A 25,656-nucleotide genomic window follows, 5' to 3' on the forward strand; every position below is an offset into this window, starting at 1 on the left:
TTCTTCGATTTCATCTTTTGGTTTTTCTTTTGAAGGAAGAATTCCAAAATCTCTCAGTATGTCATTCCACTCAGTATCTTCATTTGGATCCTGTTTTAATATTATGAAACAGAACTAAACCAACAAATCGGTCTTTTCCGGTCAACAAATTGAAAATCGGTCAACAAATTTTTTAAACCAAAACCAGCCCTTTTTCATTTTGACATATATTAAGGATGTAACAAAAGGAAATGATTACTTAAGGGCTGCAATACCTTCATGGACCATTCTCTAGAATGGATTTTCATTTGTCATTTTTCACTTCTGAACAGAAAACAGCAAGAAAATAGGAGAGAAAGAAAACTCAAAGCATAGATAAAAAAATCAGTCTCCAAAATATCAACTAAAAATTGTCTAAAACATATATGGAAGCCTACTTCAGAAACTCAAAACTATACACTGCTTAATTAAGCACACTTAAAGAAATACAGCTTTATACAGGCAAGATTTTTGTATCAGTATTTTTATGTTACTACTAAGAATAAGGTATTGTCACTGTGAATAAGCATGTAAAAGCATGCCTAGAATCAGAAGAAAAAAACCTTTTTATTTTAAATGAATGATTAATATTAATGTGTCAACATAAGCTACTTCATACACCATGTTTGTAACACAGGACTTCTGCAGGTGTTAAGTCTACATTAGTGTTAATTTTAATTAAATGGTTAAGATAAAGGAACTGCATGCTATTTATGAGACTGCATTTCTACTGAAACTGTCACATTAAAATAATCTGTTTATTGTAACTGGACCGGTGTTGGCATGGTAGAACAGCAACACATTAGGAGGCCTCTCATATGGATTAAAAGTAGTAACGCAGATTTTAAAACAGGTTGTTAATCAAAAAGTGTGGTATTTTTGGCCCTGAAATAATGACTTGTTTGAAAACCTTCATAGTGAAATCTCTGTATAAATATTTATATATCAGAAACATTGAATGATATTCATAATTCCATAATAATGCAGCATCAGGTTAACAAACAGTACATTACAAAAATTCTACCTGAGGAAATATCCAGGATTTCCACTGGATTACTACCATGCCCATGAGTACTACATTGGCCTTTCCAGCCAACGGCTGCCTCATTTTTATTCAACAAATCTCTTGTACAAAATTTAGCATGAGTGTAATGAAACAAATTCTAATTCAAATACTACACACGCCTCCACGAATTTCACAAAGGTAAAAGAAGTGCTTTGCATTTTAGGTGAAAACATACTTGGGAAAACCACAAAGACAGTAAATAGAATCAAGCTATTGCTCACAAGAAAGTTAAGTACAGTGGGTTTGCAAGAAGACTCTTACCTTTGCCAGTTTCTTCTGGCGTGAGTGAGGAAGCAAGACTTTGCAGGGTTTGGAGTGGAAAGGAAGTGGCAATAGTTATGGCAGTTCCTGCAACAGTCCTAATGCATGGGCTCAGCAAACTGCAGGCAAGGGTGCGGCTACCGATATTCACTACTAGTGGAGCACTCTGGCTTTGCAAACATCTAGTTCCTTATTGCTAAGATAAAGCAGAGCTTTCATACCAGAATACTTTAATTGATTTCTTCTGCAAAGCTCCAATACCCAGATTTTGGACTAGAAATGACAACTCCATTGTAAATAGTTAATTATAATATTTGGAAAATTAATTATGTTCTGTAACATACTACCATATTTTGTCATCAAGACTTTGAAATATACTAGCAAACTTACTTTAACTTTATCCATATATGAAAACGTAGATAAAGAATTGAGAATAAGTAATGTTTTCTCCTTCTTTGATTGAAAAGTAATTGATATAATCCATTGGAAAAAATAAAAGAGAGGCTCCATACATAACCTAATGAATTAGATGGTCACTAACGGGTCTGGAATAGGAAAAACCCAAATGAAGATTTTGCGGTAGTGTAATTCCCCAGGGTTTACTTACATAAAAAATTCTTACAGTCAGCCTTACTGCAAGTTTTCAAGCCTTCACCAAAGAAGAATTTTGACTTAGGTACAGTCAGGGTATCAAAAAAATCCACAGAACTAAGAGGACTACACGTCCAAGGGAACCACTCAAGAAACACGAGTGATTCACATGCACTTTGGCCTCCACACAAGTGCTTTAGTGTACGATTTCCTGACCTAAGTCAGGATCAGATTTCTCCACTTCACAGAATGGAAATCCTTCTCCATAGCAGGATTATGAAGAATCAGGAGGCATTAAAAAACATAATAAAAATCATCATCATAACTGGACAAATAATTTCAAAACCATGCAACAAAAAGGACTACTGAAACAGAATTGGAATGTAGGTAACTTAGAAGATTAGCTCTGGCCAGTTTTTGCCAGGAAAGTTTTTGACATTTTATGTTTTTCTGTAAATTTAGGTCCTACATAAAATCTTTGCACAGTATTTTAATTAAATGGTGTGTTTTATACTACTTCTATTTAATGTTTTTAACATTCAATAGGTTGGTGTAACCAGTTGTACACTGGACATTTTCTAGATGCTGTTACATCTACAAAACGTAAAAGCAAAAAAAACCTGGATCAAGAATCCTAGATCACAGTAAGCGTAACAGAAACAGGTATCTCTCTCTGATAAATCTGAACTCCAGTCTCAGGGAAGAGGAGATCAGAAGCTAGCAAACCTTTAACAATTTTTTATCAAATTGCGTTAAATAATGTTTAAAAAGTTGGTGTTAAGTGATTAGTTCAAGATTGCAGTAATATGCACAGAGGAAATAAATGAAAATGTGTGTCAAAATTTCAGAAGATATTTGATGGTAAGAATGCAGAGGAGCCAAGCAATGGCAAAAGTGATCCAACGTAAATTGGTTTCGGAGTATGAAGCTAGGCTGCAGAAGCAGTATTACTCCACTAGCAGGCCACAATCCCAAGTGAAAAAACTTCTCATGACACTTCTCACTGCTGCCAATGATAATGTTAATTACCAGCAGCTTTGCCAGGGGTAATGCATAGATCAAGTTTGGGAACCCACAGGCTGGATAACTTCAATCCTTAAGTGTAAATAACACTTCTGGTAAATTTAATTTTAAAAAGTTCTGGGTTTTTTGGCGAATGACATGAAACAAATTCTCAATTATGTTTTTAAAATATGCTACACCTACGATCGTCCAGCTATCAAAGCGTAGTGTTTTGTTATTCTTACAGGGCACTAATGATGGTTAATTCTTAACCATTAGAAACTCAGAGTTTCCTGATGTATTTGCACAAGAAAACCCCCGTCTGCCATTTCTCAGGACCCCCGCAGCAGCTGGGAAGGCTACGCAGGCCCAGGGCAATGACACCAGCTCTCTCTGCTCCGTGGGGCCCTGCGGCAGGCTTGGCCATGCCAAGGGAGCCCTCCCCAGTGGCCGGCTCTGCTCCTGCGCTCCCCACCACCTCACCCTTCTCTCTCCGCCCAGCAGGTGCGGCGGTTGCCTCAGGCAGCACGACAGGGCTCTCACAGCACCTCACTCGGCCCCAACCGCTCCCACCTGCAGCCTCCCCCATTTCCTTGGCGTCCCCACCTCAACTCCCTCATTGCTCTCGGTCTCAGCTGCTGCCCCAGCAGGACAGCTCAGGGCTGGGGTGACCCTCTGTGCCCACCTGCATGGCTCCCCCTGGGGCACTGCCTCTCCTCACTGAGGCCACCAGTCTGACCCAATGGTGGCAGGACAGCGGCGGCTGTTGGGGCAGGGCCGCCCTGCTCTCACCGGTTCTAACAGTGGTGGCGTGAGGCAGGTGAGCAGGGAGGCGGCAGCGGGCCCCAGCTGTTTGCCCCACCGGTCGTTGGTTACTGCTGATAAAACTGATCCTGTTTAAAAACATTTCAGAAGAAAAAAAACAGAAAACAAACAAAAATAAAATCCAAACAAACAAAACATCAAACAAGGGGCACTTTCAGTCTAGGCCACTTTAGGCCATGCTTTGGTGCTGGGTGTGACTGAAGGAGGCAGCCCTGCTTCCCTGCCTTGCCCTTCAGCTGTGGCCTGCTCATCCCACTGCCTGCTTGAGTGGAAGCTGTGGGACATGCGGTGTAAGGCAGTTGTGGGAAAAACTTAGATAATCTAATTTAATACAATACAATGCAATATAATAAGCATTTTGTGGCAGAAGGTCACACATTAGTTCTGACCGGGGCATATATAACTGGATCCTCAGTTCACAAATAATTGCACCAGTTCGACTGGAGACACAGCAAACTGTAGAGTGAAAACAAGTGAGTAAGAAGAGGAAAAGGAGTCCTTAAGCTGGTTTCTACCTCTGAGGCCATCTGTTTCCCCAGCTACCTTCTGAAGTTCAGCTGCTCATCCAAGCTTGCAGAAGCAGGAGTAGTAATGCTAAGGTCAGTTCAAACCGTGACCAGCCAATACAATGTTAAAAACGATAATCCGCTTCTACACTGAATGATTAGTTACTTTCAATATATTTACAACCTTAACATCGTATTTTAACAAAACCCTGGTGTGAAAACAAACTCGGAGAGAAGCTAGGAAGATTGCGAGGCTAACCTGTTCTTTTGATTAAAGGTTCTTTAAGTCTACATGAAAACCAGCTGAGTTTTCAAGTGAATCCTAATTGTGGAAGAATGTAAATAACTCAATTAAGTCTTCTTCTGAATGAGAACCATACTGCATCTGTGTTCTTAGTAGCTAAAAAAAAGATGCCATTGTATTTCAGCTGAATTAAAGTCAAGAGATTTCCTCAAAACTTGCAATTTGTTCAATTTCCTTTTGTTAAGGGAATAGAGATTATAATTTTTTTTTCAGCCAATGAAACACTATTAACCTTAAGGCTTACTGAGGACTGCCAACTCCTTTTTCATCAATTTAGCTCTGTAGATCACCGGCAGAGCACTTATCTTGACTCTGCAGACTGCCTGCAGTGAAGGAAGTACAGGGATAGAGAACATCATCTTGAAAAGCAAGCCACACCTTTTGTTTGGCCTGCTTGGATAAGCTGTGATTTTAAAGACTGCACAAATCACAGTTATATTCTGAAAAAATGCAATAGTCTACATTGCAAACATTCTCATCGAAACAACTCTCTGAGTGCCTTTATAAGGGAAAATAAATGTACATAACTGTTGTTAGAGGCAATGTCTGTTGCATGCACACACTGACTTTTTTACAGTTGCATTACACACAGTTGTAAACATCATAACACTAGGAAACAAATAATTTTAATATGCTTTTAATATAATCAGAGTAAAGAAACATTTGAATCCTTAATGGAATCTAATTTAAGAACATTTACATTCTAGTGACATTAGTAACGAATAATTTTTGTGAGGAAAACGGTATGTCCATGTACTCAGCATTCCTGCAGCATTAGTTCTAGGTCAGGAATCTAAAATCCTGAAAAATAAGAAAAAGCTTTAGCTGTTGGTATGATATGACACTAAATACTTAAAATACGATAGAGATGTAAGATATATTAGAAAACAGAGCATTATAATATTGGCATAGGGAAACTTTTTTATATTTCTCCAAAGAATTGAATTATTTGAAATTAAATCCTGAAGTCTGTACTTAGTTTCAGTGTGAGGTTTTTTTCTGTGTAAGAACAGGGGGATTACCCCCAGGATGTCATCAAGTATTTGACAGGTAGTTGAATCAGTTCTTCCTGACATACGCTTATCGTCATTGTAAACTTTCCAAACTGTTTACAGATCCGGGATATTTTCCATTTCTTGTTGCCTGAAACAGCTCTGAGTTCTCAGTTCTAGGAACTGAGTACCTACAGCTTCTATTCACTTCACCTGAAGATATGTGAATTTAGCACATCTGGGAGAAGCTTGTCTGCAGAAATCTAAGTTGACAAAACCATTAAAGGCTTTCTGAGACTACTCCTCAACATAAATGTTGTGCCCTATTTGTATAAAAATAAACTAATTTAAATATAGATTGTGATTAAAAGCATTAAATAAATACCTCCTTAGCGAAAATCCACTGATCTCCTTCCGTTGCGTGGCTGAAAGACAAATATCCAATAAGCGCTCTATAAAACTGACTGGTTTCAGTAACAAAGCCCCACCCAACTTGGTGTGTAGAGAAATTGGGAAATTCCCCAGTTCTGTCCTGTCAGCGTAATCATCATTAAAGATAAACCTGAGACCAGTTATTGTTTAATGTATATCCACCTCTGGAGGACAATTATACAGTAAAAATTACTGTATATAGATTGAAGAATGAATTATGCCCATCTTGTATGATTTTATAAGGGGGAGAAAGCCACAAGAAGTCACTCTAAGAGACGATTATCCCTCATTCTTTTTTAATTTTCTTAAGATGTTCTTCCCAATTGTTGTTGTTATTGCATTATAAGTGTTCGTTATAATTAACAAAGAAATATATGACACTCAATGATTTTATTTTTAGACTGTGTTCTTTAACATAGGCAAAGAGTTTCTCCCTTTTCACCATAGTCATTTCAGAAATATTTTGCACTACAAAGGAACTTGATACAATGTCTACTAAAACTGATAAAAAATCTCTTGCTGAGCTTAATAAGAATTTGCTTTTCACTCTGGCATCATGAATGCATCGATGTTAATATTACCCATAGCTTTGGCCTGTCATAAGAACGCTAAAGATCCAATCCTGACACATAAGAAATATAACTATACAGACTTGTCTTCTTTTCATTAGCCACTTTCTTATTTAAATAGAAAAAAGATTAACCAAAAGTCAAGAGAAAAATTATTAAGTTTGACTTGCCATCTTTAACTTGCTCAATTTTGCAAAAATGGAGTAAAAAGGCTCTATGGCATCAAAGACGAACAGAGTACTTTCCTTCTTATGAGAATTTCTGTTTCTAGTTTCTAATCTTACTGGTCAAAACACAAGGAAAACAGGAAGGTCAGGCCCAGTATCTGTTTTGGTTCAGTATGTAAGCATGGCATTGTATTTATATCACATGCAAACGTACCATATTGAACAATGCTTTAGAAGGATTGTCCAAGATAGCATATTTTCTAGAACTTCCTCTGAGAATTATATACATAATAACCAGTGACTTATTAAGACATAGCATGGTATCATGTATATACAAACATTAAGATGTGTAAAAAACCTCCCTACTATGCCTTTATTTTAATCAAAGAAAGCGTCTGGAGCAGATCTTGAGTAGTCCTGTAAGGTGGGATGCTCTTACTGAAAAAAGTTTCCTCAGTCACAGTAATTCTCACTGTAATTCGCTGGTTTCTCTACTTTTTGGTTTGTAACACTCATCACGAAACAAAAAGAAAAAAACCATACCCTGTAGAAAAAGTAGCCTCTACTTTGAATCCCTCCAGGTCCTTGAAGTTCTTCCTGAAAAAGAGTATTTTAAATCATATCTACTCTTGTAAATGAATCCATATAGAGAGGTTGTTTATGTACTTATTAAAAGTCTTTCTTCAGTACTACTATACATGCCTTAAGGCATGCTTTATGTATATTTCTTCATGTCAGTAACAAGAAGTTCATGTTGTCATGTAGAAATAGCAGAAAACACATGAATGAGGGCCAAATCCCACCTCAAGTTTTGGCTCAGTTCAGATTGCTTTAGAATGGTACTAGTAATGATGAGCAGGCTTTGCCTTCGACTTTCCAAGTTTCATTACCTAGACACAGCCAAAGTGTCTTCATGGTAGTGGAGTCTCTACAGACAAAGTAGAGTTGGTCTTTGCACCTCACAGAAGGACAACAATGCAAAGCTTAAATATCAGAAATACTTGGGCTTCTCCCAGGAACGAGATCCCAGACTGTTCCCAGAGGTGTATCATGATCACCCTCCTCAGATTAACTCCCAAAAGACCAGTGCTTATGACATTCTATCCTGTCCGTGCTGCACACATTGAGAAACTACTGTCTACTGATCCATATAGTAAGGGGGGGCAGGGGCAGTGAATGAACGATGAAGAAAATAGAAATTCCATTTAAATGTAATGAGTACAAAGCATGAAGTATCCAGTTGCTTTAATGAGACCTTCATGATTAGAGAACACATAAGCTTAATCACAGTATTGTCATTGCTTGTGTTAATACCAGAGATACGAGCGAGGTGTCTGTCCTGCAGGTGGGGAGACAGGCCAACTGAGAAACAAAATACTTCAAATCTTGTGCTTACCAGAAAATAAAATTTAGATGGAATTTATTTAGCAATGATGGTATTTCTCAATTAAAAACTGGGGTCGTGATCTCTTGGGTAATGATCATAACCTGATCTGTCATAGAAAGGCATCACTTCATGCTCTATTCTAATGCTGTAGGAATTGTATAAAACAGGATGGCTCCCATCATTTCCAAACACAGGAGCAGCTTCAATCCAGGGAAGCTTTCAAAGGAAGTAGGGTTTAAACTACATGTCATTTTTGAGTCTTGCTTTTAATTTTGATTTCAGTTCATCAGGTATACCATTATACCCAGTTTCTTTGCTGTATGCAAAACACCTGGATGAATTTTATTTATATTGTCCACATCATTCTAGTATTACCTGGTTTGAAACACCTATCTTGGATCTATAATCCATTCAATACTATAGGGTTTTATATTTAAAAAGGCTAAAAATTTATCTGTTAATGGAGTCTTGTACATTGCCATTGGAATGTCTTATGATCTTTATTATTTTTCTACTTTTTCTATTCAATACATGAACAAAAATAAAAACAGAAATGAAATAGGCAGCTGTTGCAAGTTAAGGAAATTGATCTAGAACATAAAAGGAATCAAGACTACAATTACTAATATGGAATTGTGATTTATTTTAAGGACTTTTAACATGTTAATATGTCATTCTCTACTTACAGCCAGACACCTCTTAAAGAAGACTATGTAGTTTCCTTGTCTGATTTCATGTCAGAAGGTTGGTATCAGAAAACAACTGAAGCTAAAAATCTGTCTTCACTGTAACCCTTGCCTTCTAAACTTCCAAGGGTTTGGAGATGTTAAAAAATAACTAATACATGCATGTACATTCACAAACCTGCATGTATATATGTATACAGAAACATACGTATTCATGAAGAAGTATGTTTATTTAGAGTTTAATGCCTGCCCTCTAAAAGTTATCTTGTTCAATCTCTTAGGTTGACTTGCCAACAAAGTGCTCTTGCTTCTTCTTAAATCATATTCTATCAGCCAAGATGGAGCTCAAGAGGAATCAAATTCATGACAAAATCTGGTGTCAGTCCAAACTGGGAAGAAAGAATAAATTTAATAATGCATGTTTCCTCCTTCACCCATCCACCTTTTCTATTCCTTGTCTGGTCGGGGAGAGAGGTGGGTGTGTTTATGTACAGCAGATTCTGGTTTTCTTTCCAGTATTAGGGAAAAAAAAAAAAATAGCAACAAGCTAACCCTTCCTGAAGCACATTCTCTGACACCAGAGTCAGTCCAACCAAAAGTGGGTAGCCCACAGGAACATGGGGGCTTCCTGCTCCATGGGGGATCGGAGTTCCTCTGCACATCTTAGGCAGGGTTGCTCTGATCCTCTACTGGCTTTAAAGTTTGCCTATGCCATTTCCCCATCAGCCCATCCGCTAGAGTCCCTTGGAAAGACAGATTTATAGCTTTCTTACATTCAGGGAATAATTGCACTGCTTTTATTACTGATGGCAGATTAGTTAAGTATTTTCTTAATTTTCTTATAAACTGGTATGGCCCTCAGCAATAACATTTAGAGAGGATTTTAAACTCTTATACTAAAATACACTGAAATCTGCCATATAAACAAATATGATAAGCGTAATATGGATGAATTTCAAAGACTTAGTATGACATTAAAATAAATAAGGTGCATGCAAAAATACCGAAACCAAAAGAGTCTGCAAAGGAAATTGATTCCAGAAGATGCTAGCACTCTGTAGATGTCTGGTGTTTATACACTGTACAGGAGTAAGTAACACCTTTAACAGGGTGACTGGTATTCACAGCAGGAATTGAGAACAGGAAATCAAAAAAGTTGCTTTCTATAAAATGCAATTCAATTTAGAGCTGTTTTCATTGTTTCCTTAGATTTATACGAATATTTTAAAATGGCTATAGTCTGTATGTGTTGGCCACATCATTACTTCATAACGGATAACATCATGATTGCAAATTAAAGACTACTGCTTATCACAGTGCGGAATGGTTGGAATTCTAACTGTTGCTATTTCCATGTAACACCAGTTAAGAGTACAATAATACAAATAATAGGAGACAGATCTTTTAAAAATTAGCCAATTGAAAAGATGACTAAAGAAACACATAATACTCATCATCATTCACTCATTTCTACTTTAAAAATCTGATGAAAATAAGGTACCTTACAAAAAGAAGCTTGATAGAACTTTGTGGCAAAAGGCAAACATTTTATCAGCCTGCTCTGGGCTCATTCCCAAACACTATAGCATTTTTTTGTCTGGTTTTTTTAATTTCCTTTGGAAGAAATATTTCCAAGCACTATGCTAAAAAAAAAAAAAAGGTCTTTTTATATCAGTATACTTTTACGCTTTATATCAGATAGCTAGTATTTTTAATTTTTTTCCTAAGGATTTGTAGAGTATGGATTTTGATGTTTCTTTGATGTAAAAAGTCTTTAAATTGTTTGTCACATGATGGCTTGACAGCTCTTAAACAGAAACAATTTATTAAATTTCATTTGTGAGTTGTTGTAAGTATAGTGACTCTAAATATATATATATAAAGACACATGATCTGACTGATATGCTCTGTAGAGTTTGGTATTATTATTACTTGGAAAAATATCCTTATAATTTCTTTTTTGAGCCCACTATAAATAAAGCTGCCATGAACAGGCTGAAATATGTTGGAATATGCCAAACATGCTACAAATTTTAGGTTACTGTCTGTTAATTAACGTATTCTATATCTATTAATTATGCCATTAATGGAAGTAAATTCAAGATATTAAAGTATTCTAGCAAAAGGACTTTATTGGATTTAAAAGGCAGTTTGTTTTCACTTACAGCAATTTTGTGTTCTTGCATTTATGCTTTCCTTCCCATTCTTTGTCTTAGTTGACACGTATGTTCATTTAAAAGCACAAAGAGCAATTCCAAGAATATTCTTTGCCAGTATATAGGTCCGATAGCATAAATACAGTTCACGTCAATGTCATCACAGAAGGTAAATTTTACCCTGTATTTTCCTTTCAGATGTGTAGTGGGTTAAAATTTTCATAACAATTTTAGTCCATGAGAAGATGTACTAACTCTTTAAGTTCTTATATGTGGCCAGGTTCTGCCTTTGGATAAGAAAAATGTGATTCAGGGCATATTGTTGGGATTATGCAGTGATCTGAAGAGAGGGTAGATAGTATTACCAACCACAACCATGACTCGATGAAAGCTGACATACGTAATCATAGGATTAAGAGTTCATTGAAAATTTGGGAGTTAACAACACAGCCTTTATCTGGATTAATAAAGGAAAAGTCTTCCTTATGGGGATGCTACTATCTGAGTTTTAAGTGTCACATTCATACGCCTAATTTAACTTGTGTATCAGTGAATATAAGGCGTCATATCAATGACACTGAGGAATAACCAAGCTGAAGTCAATGTAAAACAGGAAGAATCTGTATACTTTTTTATACAGGAATCTTCGGTAATCTTATAGAGGAAGATTCTTATATATCAGACTGCATTTTTCTCTTCTCTCCATAGCTCCATTAAAGGGATGGACATTTCTATCCATCTGCTTTTTGATTTTTTAATTTTATTTGCAGAAAATATACCCATTTTTTTTGATATTTTGGAAAAAATGGAGCTATTTCTTTCTATGTGAAACTTCTGTTCCAAAACACACTATTTTTCTATGGAAAATTAATTCCACAGAGAACTTTCTTATCTGCACTTCAAGTTAAACAGTAAATTGCCTATAAATTACTTAGAAATTTTTAGTGCCATAAGTCATAAATAATATATGTTTAAGGAGTAGATATGGCTTGAATTCCAAATGGGGGAATAAAAGACTCTCCCTAGAAAATATAACTCAACTGAAATATAACAGTACTGACAAAATTTAAAGTACTTTTCTTTCTATAAAAGAACTAACAGATCCATTTTGATACATAGGCTTTGTGTACTACCGCTGTTCTGTGTTAGGCATATATTACTTCAGTGTTTTTTGGTTTTAAATGTTAAATATCAGCAGGATTGTTTTTCACTAATTTAAGAATATAAAACCCTCACATTTCTGATGAAAATACACTAGTGTGATAGTAAATCTTGAAAATAAAAATGTTATGAGCAGAAAGGTCTACAAGGACATTTTTAGAAGAGCTAATGAATCACAAAGTGTGAGAATGCAAGCATGCAGAGTTTAAGATTACATACGTCCACTTTGTATCTCTTCAGTCTTCTCTCATTAAGCTGGGGAACAAGTTGCAGCAAAGGATGCAGGACAGACGACTGAGAGGACATGAACACAGACACATGAGCAACAATGAAATTCGGACCTTATGATGCAAAAAAAGTCTCTTCCCACAGTATTGACTTATGGACCAAACATGCAGCAGAAAAGGACTGAAGATGTTAATTGAGAAACTTATTTTTTTAACGTTCTGACTTGACAACAAACAGGTACCAACATTTAAATTTACACTATGAATGTGACTCACAGAGCGATGGAGGGAAAAGCTATGCGTCCTCACCTTTACTCATTGAAAGTTCAGAACTGTTTACAGACTTCTTGCCCAGGCAGTTGCAATTATTCAGACTTTGATCAGCCTCTGTGAGTGGTACAGAGAACATTTCCATACGGTACTCCTACTAACATTTCTACGATTATCTGCTACGGAAGTTAGCAGCTTCAATCTCCGTTGTCATGAGAAATTTATTTTACTTCAAAATGACTTAAATCCCAGCAAGAAATTTTTTTTTTTTTTTCCCTAGAAAACAGTGTGCAGGAGGGATCCATTCTCAAGTAAAATTTGTAACCATGGCACTGGTCATTCTACCTAAAAGACAAGCTCCAATCGTGAAATTCCTTGTGTTCAACAAGACTTCACGCTTGCAGACAGCCTGGTTAAGCACAGTGGCATTGTGTGCAGCGTAAGTGCCCCCTAGCAAAACACAACCACGTGGGCTCGTGGAGAGAGGTCCACAGTGAGAAGCAAAGTAGAAAAAACTATGTTCCATCAACCAATTTAAACCTTCAACTCAGGTAAACATAATTTAAAAAATAATGTATTTTCAATACAATACTTCTTAGGAAAGTAATACAACAAAGAGAATTATAACATATGGAACTACTAGAGTTACCAAAGTGTTAATGTACTTAATCGGTAAAATGAACTTACCTACTTGCAGCCAATTTTGCACTGTCTGCCTAAGGTAGGCAATGTGGCATCATAATAGCTAAAAAATAAGAGGTCTGACGTGTAACGGAGGAATTAAAGGGCATCCCAGCTGGCCACTTGGGCTGTCTTGCAGTCAGTGGAGAGAGGTTAATAAAGCCAAAGAATGATGGATCTCACCTAAGTTAGTATCTCTGAGAACTGGGCTAGAAAATAGTCGCCTGAACAGCCAAACCAGAAGAAGTGAGAAAGCAGTAATCTCTGGGGGCAGGCAGGGGCAAAGGTATTCAGGATGGGGACGAAGGGGGATGCAGTAACATCTTCAGCAGGAGCAGCAGCAGAAATAGCTCATTTCACTGTGCCCTGATTACCATTAAAACCTCCAGAGCAGCTCTGTCATGAAAACACTGACCCCGATATCATCAATATCACTTTCTAGGAAATATACCACATATTTCTGAAGAAATGTAAAGAACAAGGCAAAAATGGATATTAACATATAAGAATGATTGTTAAGAAATGAGAAAAAATGAATGTTTAATTTTCTTAAAATCCTATCATGCAGAGAAAAAGAACACATAGATGCACAGAAATAACAGATTATGTTTGCACTTTAAAAGCAAGAATGGATCACACATAGTTTGGCTTTTGTTGTTGGCTTATGAGAATATTTTTATAGCAACAATACTAGGCTATTTTTAAAATCATATTTTCTATTTAAAACATAATCCAAAATCTGAGTGAGACTTAAATACTATTTTGCCTGATACATATTTGTGACATGCACAAATACATACAATTTAATTAATAACTAATAAAAATTAATTAAGAGTTCTTGATATTTATGGTCATGTTCTCAGCTTCTATAAATCCACATTGTTTCACTGCATATGTTATGTTCCAGTACCAGAAACAAGCATTTAATCTTATTCTTAAATGTTGTAACTACCAGATTAAGAAGCAGTTGGGATTCTATGAGTGTTTGCTTGGTTTTTTGCACACTTGGACAGTATTGATGATCCTCTCCCATGTTACTAAACACATTCTATATCTTAAACACGAAACTGCCAGTTCTGAGCTTGCTGTACAGTTGGAGAGACTACTGCAAAAAGGAACATTACCTTGTTTTTACGTACAAGCCCACATGTACTCACAAGGAGGTGCTATGCCACTTACCATGATGTCTGAGTTGCCCGAGTCATGAGTCTTAGAATAATGAAATAAGAACTGTTCAAAAAAATTAAAAGTGGGGTTTTACTACAAAACAGGGCAAGGGTGTTATGATTTTCTTGACAATTTTAGTGTGGTCATAAAACATACATAGAAATCTTACCCTTTTGGTGTTGTCTTTTTCATCTAAACCCTGTAAGAATAATAATCAGTAGAGAAGCTTTTATTTGTTAAAAAAAAAAAAAAAAAAAAGGGCAATTTTGATTACATTATAAACTTTTCAGTACTGGATTGGAATATCGTCCTTCCTTGACAGATATATTACATGTCTTTGCTTATCAAAGTAACTACTCTTTTCAAACTCTGTAGATCAGAGTAGAGAGCATTGTAGAGCTCTGTAGAGAGCATTGATTACTCACCACTAGAAGAGTAGATGGGTTTAGCGGATGCTCCTTTGTATAACCCTAGACTCTCATAAGTAAATTTCTTTCTCCATTAAGAGCTCAACATTTTTCTAATCTAGAGCAATGAAAACACCTGAAACCTTGTATCCAACCTGGAGATTACTCTCCAAACACTGGAGTCTCCCTGTTGTCTTTAACAGGCGTTGGGTTAGGAGACATACCATTTCAGAGTAAGAACTGATAGTATTACTTCCAGCACTGAGTGACACTTCAGATACTGGGTCCTCAAAGTTCGTTGTAGACACTGGCACACAGAGATCAGGCTTCAGAAATGCTAAGTAGTCTTTTGTGTGTGTTACCTGTGGTTTCTGGAGAAATCCCATGACCAGAAAACAAAGTTCTTCCAGCACACTGGACGCCTAATGCAAAGAAAACATGAACTCAGATATCACACTTCCAATCCTACTGCATATAATGAATAGTATCAAAATAATAAAGTAACCTCTATCTGACTCACCTGAGGTTGAGAATCTGTGGACAGGTAGGCAGAACACGCATCATCTATCTGTAAAAGTTCACACAGTCCTTTTTTAAGAAGCAGATTAATAAAAACAAGTGAAATACGTATATTTTCAAAACCAGTTCAGTGCAGCCAAAGGTATGGCAAGCTTGCCCACCATAAGGAATTCTTATAGGTACATTTATGAAATCTTTTGTATTCAAGGGGGAAAAAAGCCCTTAACCAAATAAACAAATTTATACTTGTTTGATCACAATGAACACATACATATCTGGGTCCTTTATTCTCTTACTCCACTCATGTCCCTCCTATTTGTAACCTTCTCAGACTAAGTCATATTCTAAATTATGTTTTTAAGCATCTGGGGTACGAACTATGAACTTAACATCTCTTCTGTGATATCTTTGGATTATACAAAACTGCAAAGAAAATGATAAAACTAAAGCAAGTGATTCAAAGAGCAGTCCTCAAACACCACTCTTCCAGTTGGATTCCAGCATCCCTGCAGGTGTATGACACACGCATCTCTTGAGCGATTATGATATGTGCTAGCATGTCTTATGCATGCCAGTCAATTTGTGTGAGTCACCAAGCAGCCAATACCCAAGGTTTGCACTGATTTCTTTGGCAAATGAGGAGCCTTACAAGGTTTTGTTTAAAGGAGGTCGTTCCCAAATCACAATGCTAGTAAGAGATATATTCAATATATTTCAAGGGATCTAAACTCAAAGAGCACTGTGGAAGAAGTCATTGCTGTTGAACTTAGACATGTCAGCACAGAATGGAATGTTACACACATAGATACAAAACAAAAAAAAACACCCAAACCAAAACAAAATCCACAAACCAAACCAAGAAACCCCAGCCCCCACCAGCCTTTTCATCTGGCTCAAAACAAATGTCCATTTAGCTCTGCATCTTGTCTCCAAAAATGGCCATACATTGGCACCCAGGGAAGAGCCTAAGAAAAGACCAGTGGTCTAGTAAAACCCATGCTCTCCAACCACAGTGGATTTCTGTGCTGTGAATTTGACTAATCTCTCTCTGAACCATTGTAAACTTTTAGCATCCACCATGTCCTGTGGTAAGAGTGTCCTAAACACTGTGTGAAATACCGCTTCTGTCTGTCTTGATCAGTCTTTTCAAAGCTAGCTTCATTCAGTGCTATCATGATCTTGTCTTGGAAGAAGTAATGAATAATGATATAATGAGTAATGATTCCTACCCATTGTCTCCCTTCTGTTCATGACCTTGTGTAGACAATTAGTCACATCCTCTTTCTGTTGTCTTTTTTCCAAGATCAAAGAATCCCATACTACTGAATCATTTTTAGTGGAGTTATTAATCGGGGAGGGAGAAGAAATGGAATAAAGAACATTTGAATTCATGGAAATAGTATTATCAGTGCTGAAAGCTCGAAGTATTCTGTAAGGCAAAGAAAAAAAACTCCAGTACTCCAACTGAAGCTGCACGGTTTAATAATAATGGAAAAAAAAAAAGAGGCTTAACTTTTCATTATATAACTTTAAAATTGTATCAATAGCAACCTGCATTGGTATGCACCATTTCTTCCATTGAATATTTAATACTGTTTATCTAGATGCCAAAAAGCTTTGCCAATCATCTCGTTCATAGACTGCATAAAAAATGTGGGGTTGTTTTTTTTTTTTTTTTTTAAATAAAGAGTAGGCAATACAATGGGTCTTACAACTTTATTATAGGTAAAAAGCCCTAAACAGCACTCTTCAGCAATGAAAACACTAAATGAAAAAAAGCAATAAACAAATAATGCATATCTGAGTACTTTGAGACAAGAGGTGATTCATTTCTCTAGAGGCAATCTACAAGAAAACATTAGCAGAGACAGTGGGAAAGCTAATATCTTACAGAATCCTCCTTTCAAATAGTTTTTGTTGGTAACACATTCTCCCTGTTCTCTTTTCCCTTCATCTTGCATTTGTTTGTCTCTGGGTGTATTAGTTCAGCTTCACTACTTTCAGAGTAAGAAAGTGTAGAGGGATAAATCAGCAGCGAAGGAGATAAACTAAGCTGAAGTAATTTTGGAAGCCTATGTTAAATATTTGCTGTTTCTTCTTGTTGAGGGATTTTGTTGTTGTTGTTGTTGTTTATTGGTTTATTTGCTTGTTTTGTAGTTGGAGGCGACTATTAAAGAACTACCATAATTCAGTAGCGGGACAAGCCAGACACTGCTTTGTGTTCAACACAATGCAAGGCAAGGTCTCTCTCAGCTAAAACCTGCATGGACAAAGCAAGGGCTGTGGAAAAGCCACAGTTTCTGTTAATTCCTTTTTAAAAAACAAAAAATGTAATAGTTTCTATCATCCTTGAAGCATCTTCTCAGTAATTTTCTCTCCTATCCAGAAGTGTGGCCTGAGGGTGGGAGCTTGTGAGTTGTTTGGGGTTGGTTAAATAACATAAAGAAACAAAAGGATGTGAGTGCCAAGTAAAGGAACACAATACTTAGTTACAAAGTTCCCATATTTATAAACTCAAAGTCATTCCTGGAAAATACTAGGTTCATTTAGAGGCAGGGCTTCTCCTGAACCATCTGCTAACAAAGCAACAAACAGGGAAGAACTGATTCTTTTCACTCCAAGAAATGCTGGTGAACTAGTATGATTCTGTGATCAGATTGATTTAGGGTATATACCTAGGCATCTAACTCTCTTTCCTTAGACCCTCTCCAGTCCTGCATTATTCTTGCTACACTAGTAAGTTTTATATTGCTTATATTATGTAATTTTACACATAGAATTTAGTATCTTATGCATACTTTTTTGCTCGTTGAAATCAACAGGATCTTTGCCTTTGCCTCCAGTTGCTGTAGGAAAAATCCAGTGTTACAAACAGCAAATCTTAGCAATAAATGCAAAAATGTAGAAAATAGCATTTTTCAATCCAGCATGTGAATAACTCATTTTCATGAGCTCCTTAAAGCTATCAGGACCTTACTTCCCAAGAGACCACTTTTTCCCCAGGAGATAAATATCACCAGGGCTTGTTCAAGTGCCACTCTAGAAACATGTTTGAGTCAACACTTCCAAAATTAACTAAGGGGAGCTGACAGTAAGGGAAGTGTCTCCTTGTAATGGCCTCAATAGGAAGAAATTTATTCTCTGCATCTGTACCCCTGGTGAGTCACTTGCTTTCTAATGTTATCAGAAGCTACAAAATTAAATGTCAACAGAATACTTGAAGGTTACAGCAACGCCAGGGCATGTGAGTTGCAGGCTAAACCCTCTCTGCGTGTTATGCGTTGCCGCCCCATCTGTTCCAAAAGGGCAGGGAAGAGCCCGTGTTAACACACGTGTCACATCCTAGAGCCAAAACAAATGTTCATTTCAAAGATGAGAGTGGAAGTTGTGATAGCGGTCAGTTCCAAAATGTTAGAAGGGCTAATTGACACAGTACATTTACCTAGTAAATTGAGAGGCTAGGATAGGATTAAATACAGTGTCCCAGCCCTTTGTGCAGAACAGAAGAAGCAAGAGGTAAGATTGGATGAATTGAAACAATTACTGCATATCGTGTACAGACTATAAAAATACCAGATGGGACACTGTGTTGCTTCCAGAGACAGTGACTGCCTGGTCACTGACAGTTAAATGACAACTGTTATCAAACATAGCTCTCCATTGAGCCAAGACAGTCTTTTCCTGGAACGACATCTCAACACCCAGCCTCAACATCCTCCTGGAGCAACTGCTCAGAAAATCGGGAAAATAAGATGTTTCACCTCTTTGCTGATGTCAGGATAGGAGATGTACAGGAAAAGCAGGACTGGAAGAAGAAGCACCGAACTCCGTGCAAGAGAAATACTGGAGAGTGAGGTGTGACTTCTGATGGGCACAGAAGAAATGGAGTGTATCATACGGCAGCGTGCAGATGATGCTTACCTCTTTCCACAGCTGCAAATCCTGATCTGCCTTGAGTGCTTGAGATGGCATTGGTGCACCTGGAAGCACAAACCATGCTTAGCAATGCTGTACCGCAAAGGTCATTTTTATAAGTAACCCATGTCAGTGATTTAAATAAAAACTCTGAACACAATATGATACCTAGCACACTTAGCCTTGTCCAGTCGTTTCTGCCTGCTATATGTCAGCAACACAGCAGGAGGCTTCTTCACAAGTTCACAGCAGATACTGATGCCCACATCTCTTAGTAATAAACAGTGTGGAAGTTACTCAGCTTTCACCAGAGGTCAGGCTAGCATTAGACCGTTCTCAGCGATTAAGTAGCAGGCAAGAAAATTTGCATGGCAGCTCTCGAATGCTAAGACCTGCTCAGGAAAACACATTCCAGCACCTACAACTTCGAGCTTTCTGAGAACTCAGCCCGCCTCCAGCGCACACATCGCAAGTTGAGAATCTGGATCCTACCTCTTGCTTTGTTGTATGTTACAGTTAAACAATTAAACATGTGCTATGATAATGTATGCTTGCATATGAATAATACCCGTGACATGAACGTGGCATTTTTGAGGTGATAGACAGTACGTGTATAACTGGCTTTGTTTCCTCTGTCTGGCATATGTGATGTGGAAAAGCTCCGTCCCTTAGAAGATTGAACGTGTTATTAATTGCATAATGCTGCAGTGATGCTGTGCTTGGCTTGGGGGCAGCTCCTTTCTCCATCTCTACCCACCCAGGCTACAAACCTGGAATTCACTGTCTCTGGGTCCCTCCTGACCCAGCACCCAGAATATCCACCTTTCCACACCGTTATTTTATCTGGCAGTATATTTCTAATAATAATGTATTAGCCGAGTCTCTGTAAATAATAGAAATGAGCATCACTGAACTGTGAGTACACTAGAGACCACGCAAGCATATCGATGTGGGGATGGGTGGTGAGGGTGGTGCTTTATCTGTACAGTCCTAGCACTGCAGGAAACCCTGCGAAGTCATCTAATTTATCCCCCTGCCCAAAGCTGCTGCCCATGAGCCATGCCTGACCAGTTTATACACTGTTCTTAAAGATCTCAGATTAATAGAGATTTTATAACCTCCCAAACAGTCTGTAATTACCTGTGGTCACTTTTTTTTCCAAATAATTGAATGAAATTAAACAAAAAAAGAGGTGAAGGTAGACTTAGCTAGAACAGCCAGGTGAGCAGGGTATGAATGCCCATCATCTCCATTTGTTTTACATGTACCACGAATAACAATAATTACAACAGTAGTTAGTTCCAGGCATTAAAGGGTGGATTTCAAAACCACATTTTGGTACTGGCACAGACTTAAGGTGACTAATTATTCTGGATGCTTGTTTTCCCCAAAAAAGGATTAGAGGGGCTCTTAGTTTCACACTATGTAGAAGTGGGATATTTTTGAAATCTCCGAGATGTTCACAGAACAAGAAAACTGCTTTCCAATGAAAAATTTGCTTTTTTGGATGTTTGTTTTAGTTCAAGGAAAAACACCAAATAAATTAAAGGTGCTACAATTCTCTAACTTTGTTTTCTATTCTTAAATTAGTATATTCAAATTGGAGCATTGCCTGGGACTGGTAACCTGGTTGTCAAGGGTGGAACTGGGTAACACTTCAAATTAACACACCTTCCCCATTAAACCCTTGCCTGCCTGTCTCCAAACACTGCTTCTGCCATTGTTTGGTTCCCAAGGCTTTCCAAGGGGAGCTGAAGAAATCCAATAGCCTGTAAAGCTTAGGGAAGCAGGCAAGAAAGCCAGAATACCACAGCTTGCTTCCCCCCCCACCCCCCCCCCCCCGAGCATAAACTTTTGGACAGAGGAGATGCGATTATTTCACTAGCTCATAAGTTTCCTTAGCCCTTCTCCACTTATTCACAGAACTCTTATCTCATGTGCAGTCCCATCTGTTTTGTGCTCACACCTGGGACTACGTGCCCCCCAATGCCGAGCGGTGTCCCTCCATCACCCCATCCAGAACAGTGCCGCAGCCCTTAAGGACTTCAGTCATTTACACACAACGGCACACATGGGGAAACAGTAAGTTATCTTGTAATATACACAAAATACCCGGGGAGGGGGGGGAAGAGTGCTATTAAGGAAAGCAATCCTATTCAAAAGGAACATATAGGAGGAAATCCTCCTACAAAATTGACAGTCCATGATATATTTGTTCTCTTATCCTTCAATTCTGCCAACTTCTAAAAACTCAACTTCTTCCAAGGCAAGAGAATGCCGGATGCACAATTTCTGTCACTGTTCACTTCTTAAATCTTCTCTTCCCTCCACTGCTCTCCCTACACAAGCTCCTGGCAATCATTTCTGTAAGAACAATGATGAAATACTGTGTGCCATTGCCCTTCCTTGCCCTCCTTTTCCTTCCCTCCCCTCTTCCACTTCTCCAGAATTTACTTTTCACTGAATATTCAGTATACTGTACTTAGATTTCTTTGATTCTTGTTATTAAAAACCCACAACAAATCAGAACAAAAACTCCTGATGAAAGTAACTCACACACATATAATACAAACAAAACAGAACTATTCCTTGCACAGCTACTTATTTTGTAATGTTGCTTCACAAAGTATAAGTAGTTAATCTATCTGGAGTGGGAAAATAGCATTGAAAAGAGAGTGTTTTGTTAAAAAGCCCATTAGCTGTGTTCATTTCACAAGCACTTCCTGCTACAAAAATAGCAACTTTCAGGTGTAAGGCAACATTTCAAATTAAATCAAGGTAATCAAGCTCTATGCCTAAAGCAGCTCAGCAGCTCTATCCTTTCCCACTTAACCCCACCCCCAGGGATTCCTCGTGCAATAAATATTGCTTCAGGCTGGGCTAAGTGACTTCCAGAGGGTCCTAAATTTTCCTACAATTCCACTATTCATCTCGTTTCTCTTTTCTTAGCTTTTAAATCAGTGTAAATTATATTTAAAATTAAATCGGTTTTAACAAAAGCCACTTCCCCAAGTTGCTGGAGCGTAGGTTTGCCAGGATAGGGCAATCCTGCCGGGATACACGAGGAAGCCCCCCAAAACCAACCCCTGAAACCGTGCCCAGCAGCTGCAGCCTCTTGCGCATCTCTGCACCTCTCCCAGCCCCGCACCCGGTCCCAGCCCAGCTCGGCGGCGAGGCAGCGGCACGCAGGCAGCGGCTCTCTTCGCAGCCCCCTCGCAAGGCTGGCAGGCTGCTGGGGTCACCTCCCCCCCCCCTCAAAATATTGCAGGGCTGGCAGTGCAGGAAGGGGTTGCGAGAGGGATGCTCCTCACCTTTGCAGGCAGGCATCGAGGAGGCGAGGAGGAGGAGGAGGAGCAGCGGCGGGAACCCCGGCAGCGCCGCGCCGTCCCCTGCCTTCGTCAGGCAGCGCTGGGGGGTGGCTGCGGGCGGCTGCTGGTGGCAGAGGTTTCCCATGCCCGCGGTGTCCCCTGAGCTGCCTCCCTGCCAGCCGCTCTTCTGGGCATGCCCTCGCTCCCCGCCCAAACTTTTTAAATCTCCCTGACACGTGGACGAGCATCAGCCTGACTCGGGGAGGGCGCGTCAGCCGCCCTGCCCTGCCCGCCCTGCCCCGTTCCCCGCCGGCCACCCCAGGGCCAGACCCGCCACCTCCTCCGCCGGGCAGCTGGTGACAGCCCCGCTCCCACCCCGGGGGGCAGACCCCCGTGTAACCCTTGCTGGGGCGGTGGGGCCCCCTGCTTGGCAGCGAGGCGAGGGGCTGGGCAGGCTCCAGGCCCTTTATTAAACCACCTTTTTGAGAAAAATCCATGTTTTGAAAAACACATGTAAAACACCCTGAGCCCCAGTAGCAGCCGTGATGGCTGGCGCAAAAGGTGCTGCTTGTCCCTTGCCGTGCTCGGCGGTTCAGAGTGATGACATGGGGGTGGCGAAGGGGAGCGTTCAGACACTGTCCGATACCAGTGAGGAGGGGAGAAGAGGCACGATTTAAAATGGGGAAATCTCACGCAGATTTGCCCCCAACTAGCTGAACCTGGGAGTTAAAACTCATTGAGCTTGCATGTGGGAGAGACCGTCAGTGGCTGGGACGTGGGGCTCTGAGGATGTGCACCCATCTGCCCCGGGACCTGCCGATCACTGGGTTTTTCTGGAGGGCCCCCCGCTGCAGGGGTGTGACTGATTCCTGACTTTACCCACACCTTAGATACACACATACACAGTGCCACACCATGAAACAGAACTCGGTAATATGGTGATACTTGGGGATTAAAATCCTAATACAGTGCTTAGCAAGGCATTTTACTTAAGCTGCAGCTGCAGACCTTGTTCCCAGTTGTTATTTATGCCTGTAAATAGGCAAGGCAACTACCTTATAAGATATTCAAAAGCACACAGACCCCAAATCTGTAAAGTCACTTGGGCGGCTTAGTCCAGCCACCCCTGAAACACAGCAAGCCCTGGCTTACCAGACCTGTTACCAGAGTTTGCGGGTGCCCGAGCCACCCAATCACGCCCACTCCCAGCAGGATGCTCAGGCTGATGCTGACCTGCTCCTCACGCCCAGCCCGGCAGCAGGGTCTGCCTTTCTCCAAAGGCACGTGTCTGATTGTCTCTGCCCCCTCACCATTTCCGCCAAGAAGATCCTGCCCAGCTGAGGTGCAGCTCCAACACTGAGACGCTACAGAGAGCGTTTCAGGGCAGCATCTCCCGGTTTAGTCTAGCTTTATGATTTATTTCCCTTTTTTTTCCATTCACTCCTATCTTTTTACTTGGTTGCTTTTTTCTGACTTTCAAAGGAAATGTTACATCATGGTCCAGCAATGAGACAGTGGTACGATATTAGAGATTGTTATCTTCCAAAACAGGTCTTTTTGACCATTTCAGTGGGTTTGACTGGGGGGTGAATGATGGGTGGTGGAGTAAAGCTGCCTGACAAGAGCAGTAGGTGTTACTGTGAAACAAAAGATAACTTTGATCTATAACCATAGCATTGCTGTCTGCTTTTTGCCCTTAACCTTATCAGTCGTATGTGCTGCAAATTGCGTGCTGCCACTGTGCACACTTTGACAGGCCATCAAAATTTTGAAAGCTTTGCCAAGCAGCATGCTAAGATGCTATAAAATTCTCATAGTAATAGAAGGATTTTCTCTATCAGATTCGGTCGCAAAGCTTCCCTTAATATGACTGGGGCAGAGTTAATCCTTGTGTCAATGGAAAGTCAGTACACGAATTAAAGCAGCCTGTATTTTGTATGTATTATTGTATTTATATCTACCTAATTAAAAGAGTTATTTAAAACAATCCAGATCAAGGAATTGCATTTGGTTCTGGTTTCTGTTAATAAAACCAGAAGACATTTATTTAGAAGACGTTATCATAAATGGTAAGTCATCAGCGCTGAAAGATATCTCCCTAATCTATCTTGATTCAAATACATGAATCAGTGTCCTGAGCCTTGGCCTGAGGAAGGATTTAATTTGTTATGCATTTAAATTAATACCTTCTTGTTAAATATTTAATAGAATGTTAAATGAAATAAAATACAGTATTTTATAATTTGAGAGTTAAATACCTGTAAACATTCTACACTCGTTGAATGGTGCCAAGTGTTTTAAGAATAGTGAAAAAAAGATACATCTTGAATTAAACTTTATTTTCAGTTGAAAGAACTCTGATTAGCCCAGAAATTGCATTTTGGTGATATCTGCTTTAATACCGCAGACTAAAAAATTTTGCTGAGTCGACTTGCACAAAAACATATTGAAAGAGATTTTGAAGATGATGAGAAAAATTTCCAGGTAGAAAAATTCTGATCTTCCATTTACCAGGAAAAAATGTTTAATACTTCTCTCTATGCTTGGGTTTGCATTGCTCCGTAATCTTTCATCTGCAAAAGCAGTAAGCATTACACATGCAATCCTATTTGCACCCTGAGTTACATTATCTGAATCCTAGCAGGCTACAGTCTTCCAGTACTTCCAACCCAGTATGAACTACATTTCATTTTAGACCATGCTTTTTTACTAAGAGCAGCAATGTAGTTTTGCATTTCCTGATATATGGGTAAGGTAAACTGATTTGGGCACAACTGTAATCCTCCTAATCGTATACTAGAAAAAACAATATAACTTTTAGGAAAAATGTATATTTGCATTAAGCCCAAACTCAAGTTTATACAAAGAATATTTCTACTGAAATACCTGCAAATTTTGACAGAGCAAGTTCTCCAAGCTTGAATCTCAGTTTATAGGAGGTTTACATAGCTTATGATGGTCACCTTTACACAAGAAACTCACTGAAACGCAAGTGAGCATTCTTGTAAGCAGGAGAAAAAAAAATACATCTTTCTCTAT

At 38.9% G+C, this 25,656-nt stretch overlaps 1 protein-coding gene across 1 annotated transcript; it reads right to left on the reverse strand.

Annotated features, from left to right (window-relative positions):
• Positions 1-5,271: 5,271 nt before the first annotated feature.
• NMU (neuromedin U) lies at positions 5,272-22,762 on the reverse strand. Its single transcript, XM_076337602.1, has 10 exons — positions 22,621-22,762; positions 19,316-19,374; positions 15,396-15,443; positions 15,238-15,297; positions 14,638-14,667; positions 14,481-14,531; positions 12,343-12,417; positions 7,277-7,330; positions 5,951-5,990; positions 5,272-5,374 (listed from the first exon to the last, which is right to left on the reverse strand). The coding sequence occupies exons 1-9, from the start codon at positions 22,760-22,762 to the stop codon at positions 5,955-5,957; spliced, it is 555 nt and encodes a 184-aa protein (XP_076193717.1). The 3' UTR covers positions 5,272-5,374; positions 5,951-5,954.
• Positions 22,763-25,656: the final 2,894 nt, after the last annotated feature.

The sequence above is a fragment of the Aptenodytes patagonicus genome, chromosome 4, assembly GCF_965638725.1.
Source record: "Aptenodytes patagonicus chromosome 4, bAptPat1.pri.cur, whole genome shotgun sequence".
Taxonomy (NCBI): Eukaryota; Metazoa; Chordata; class Aves; order Sphenisciformes; family Spheniscidae; genus Aptenodytes; species Aptenodytes patagonicus.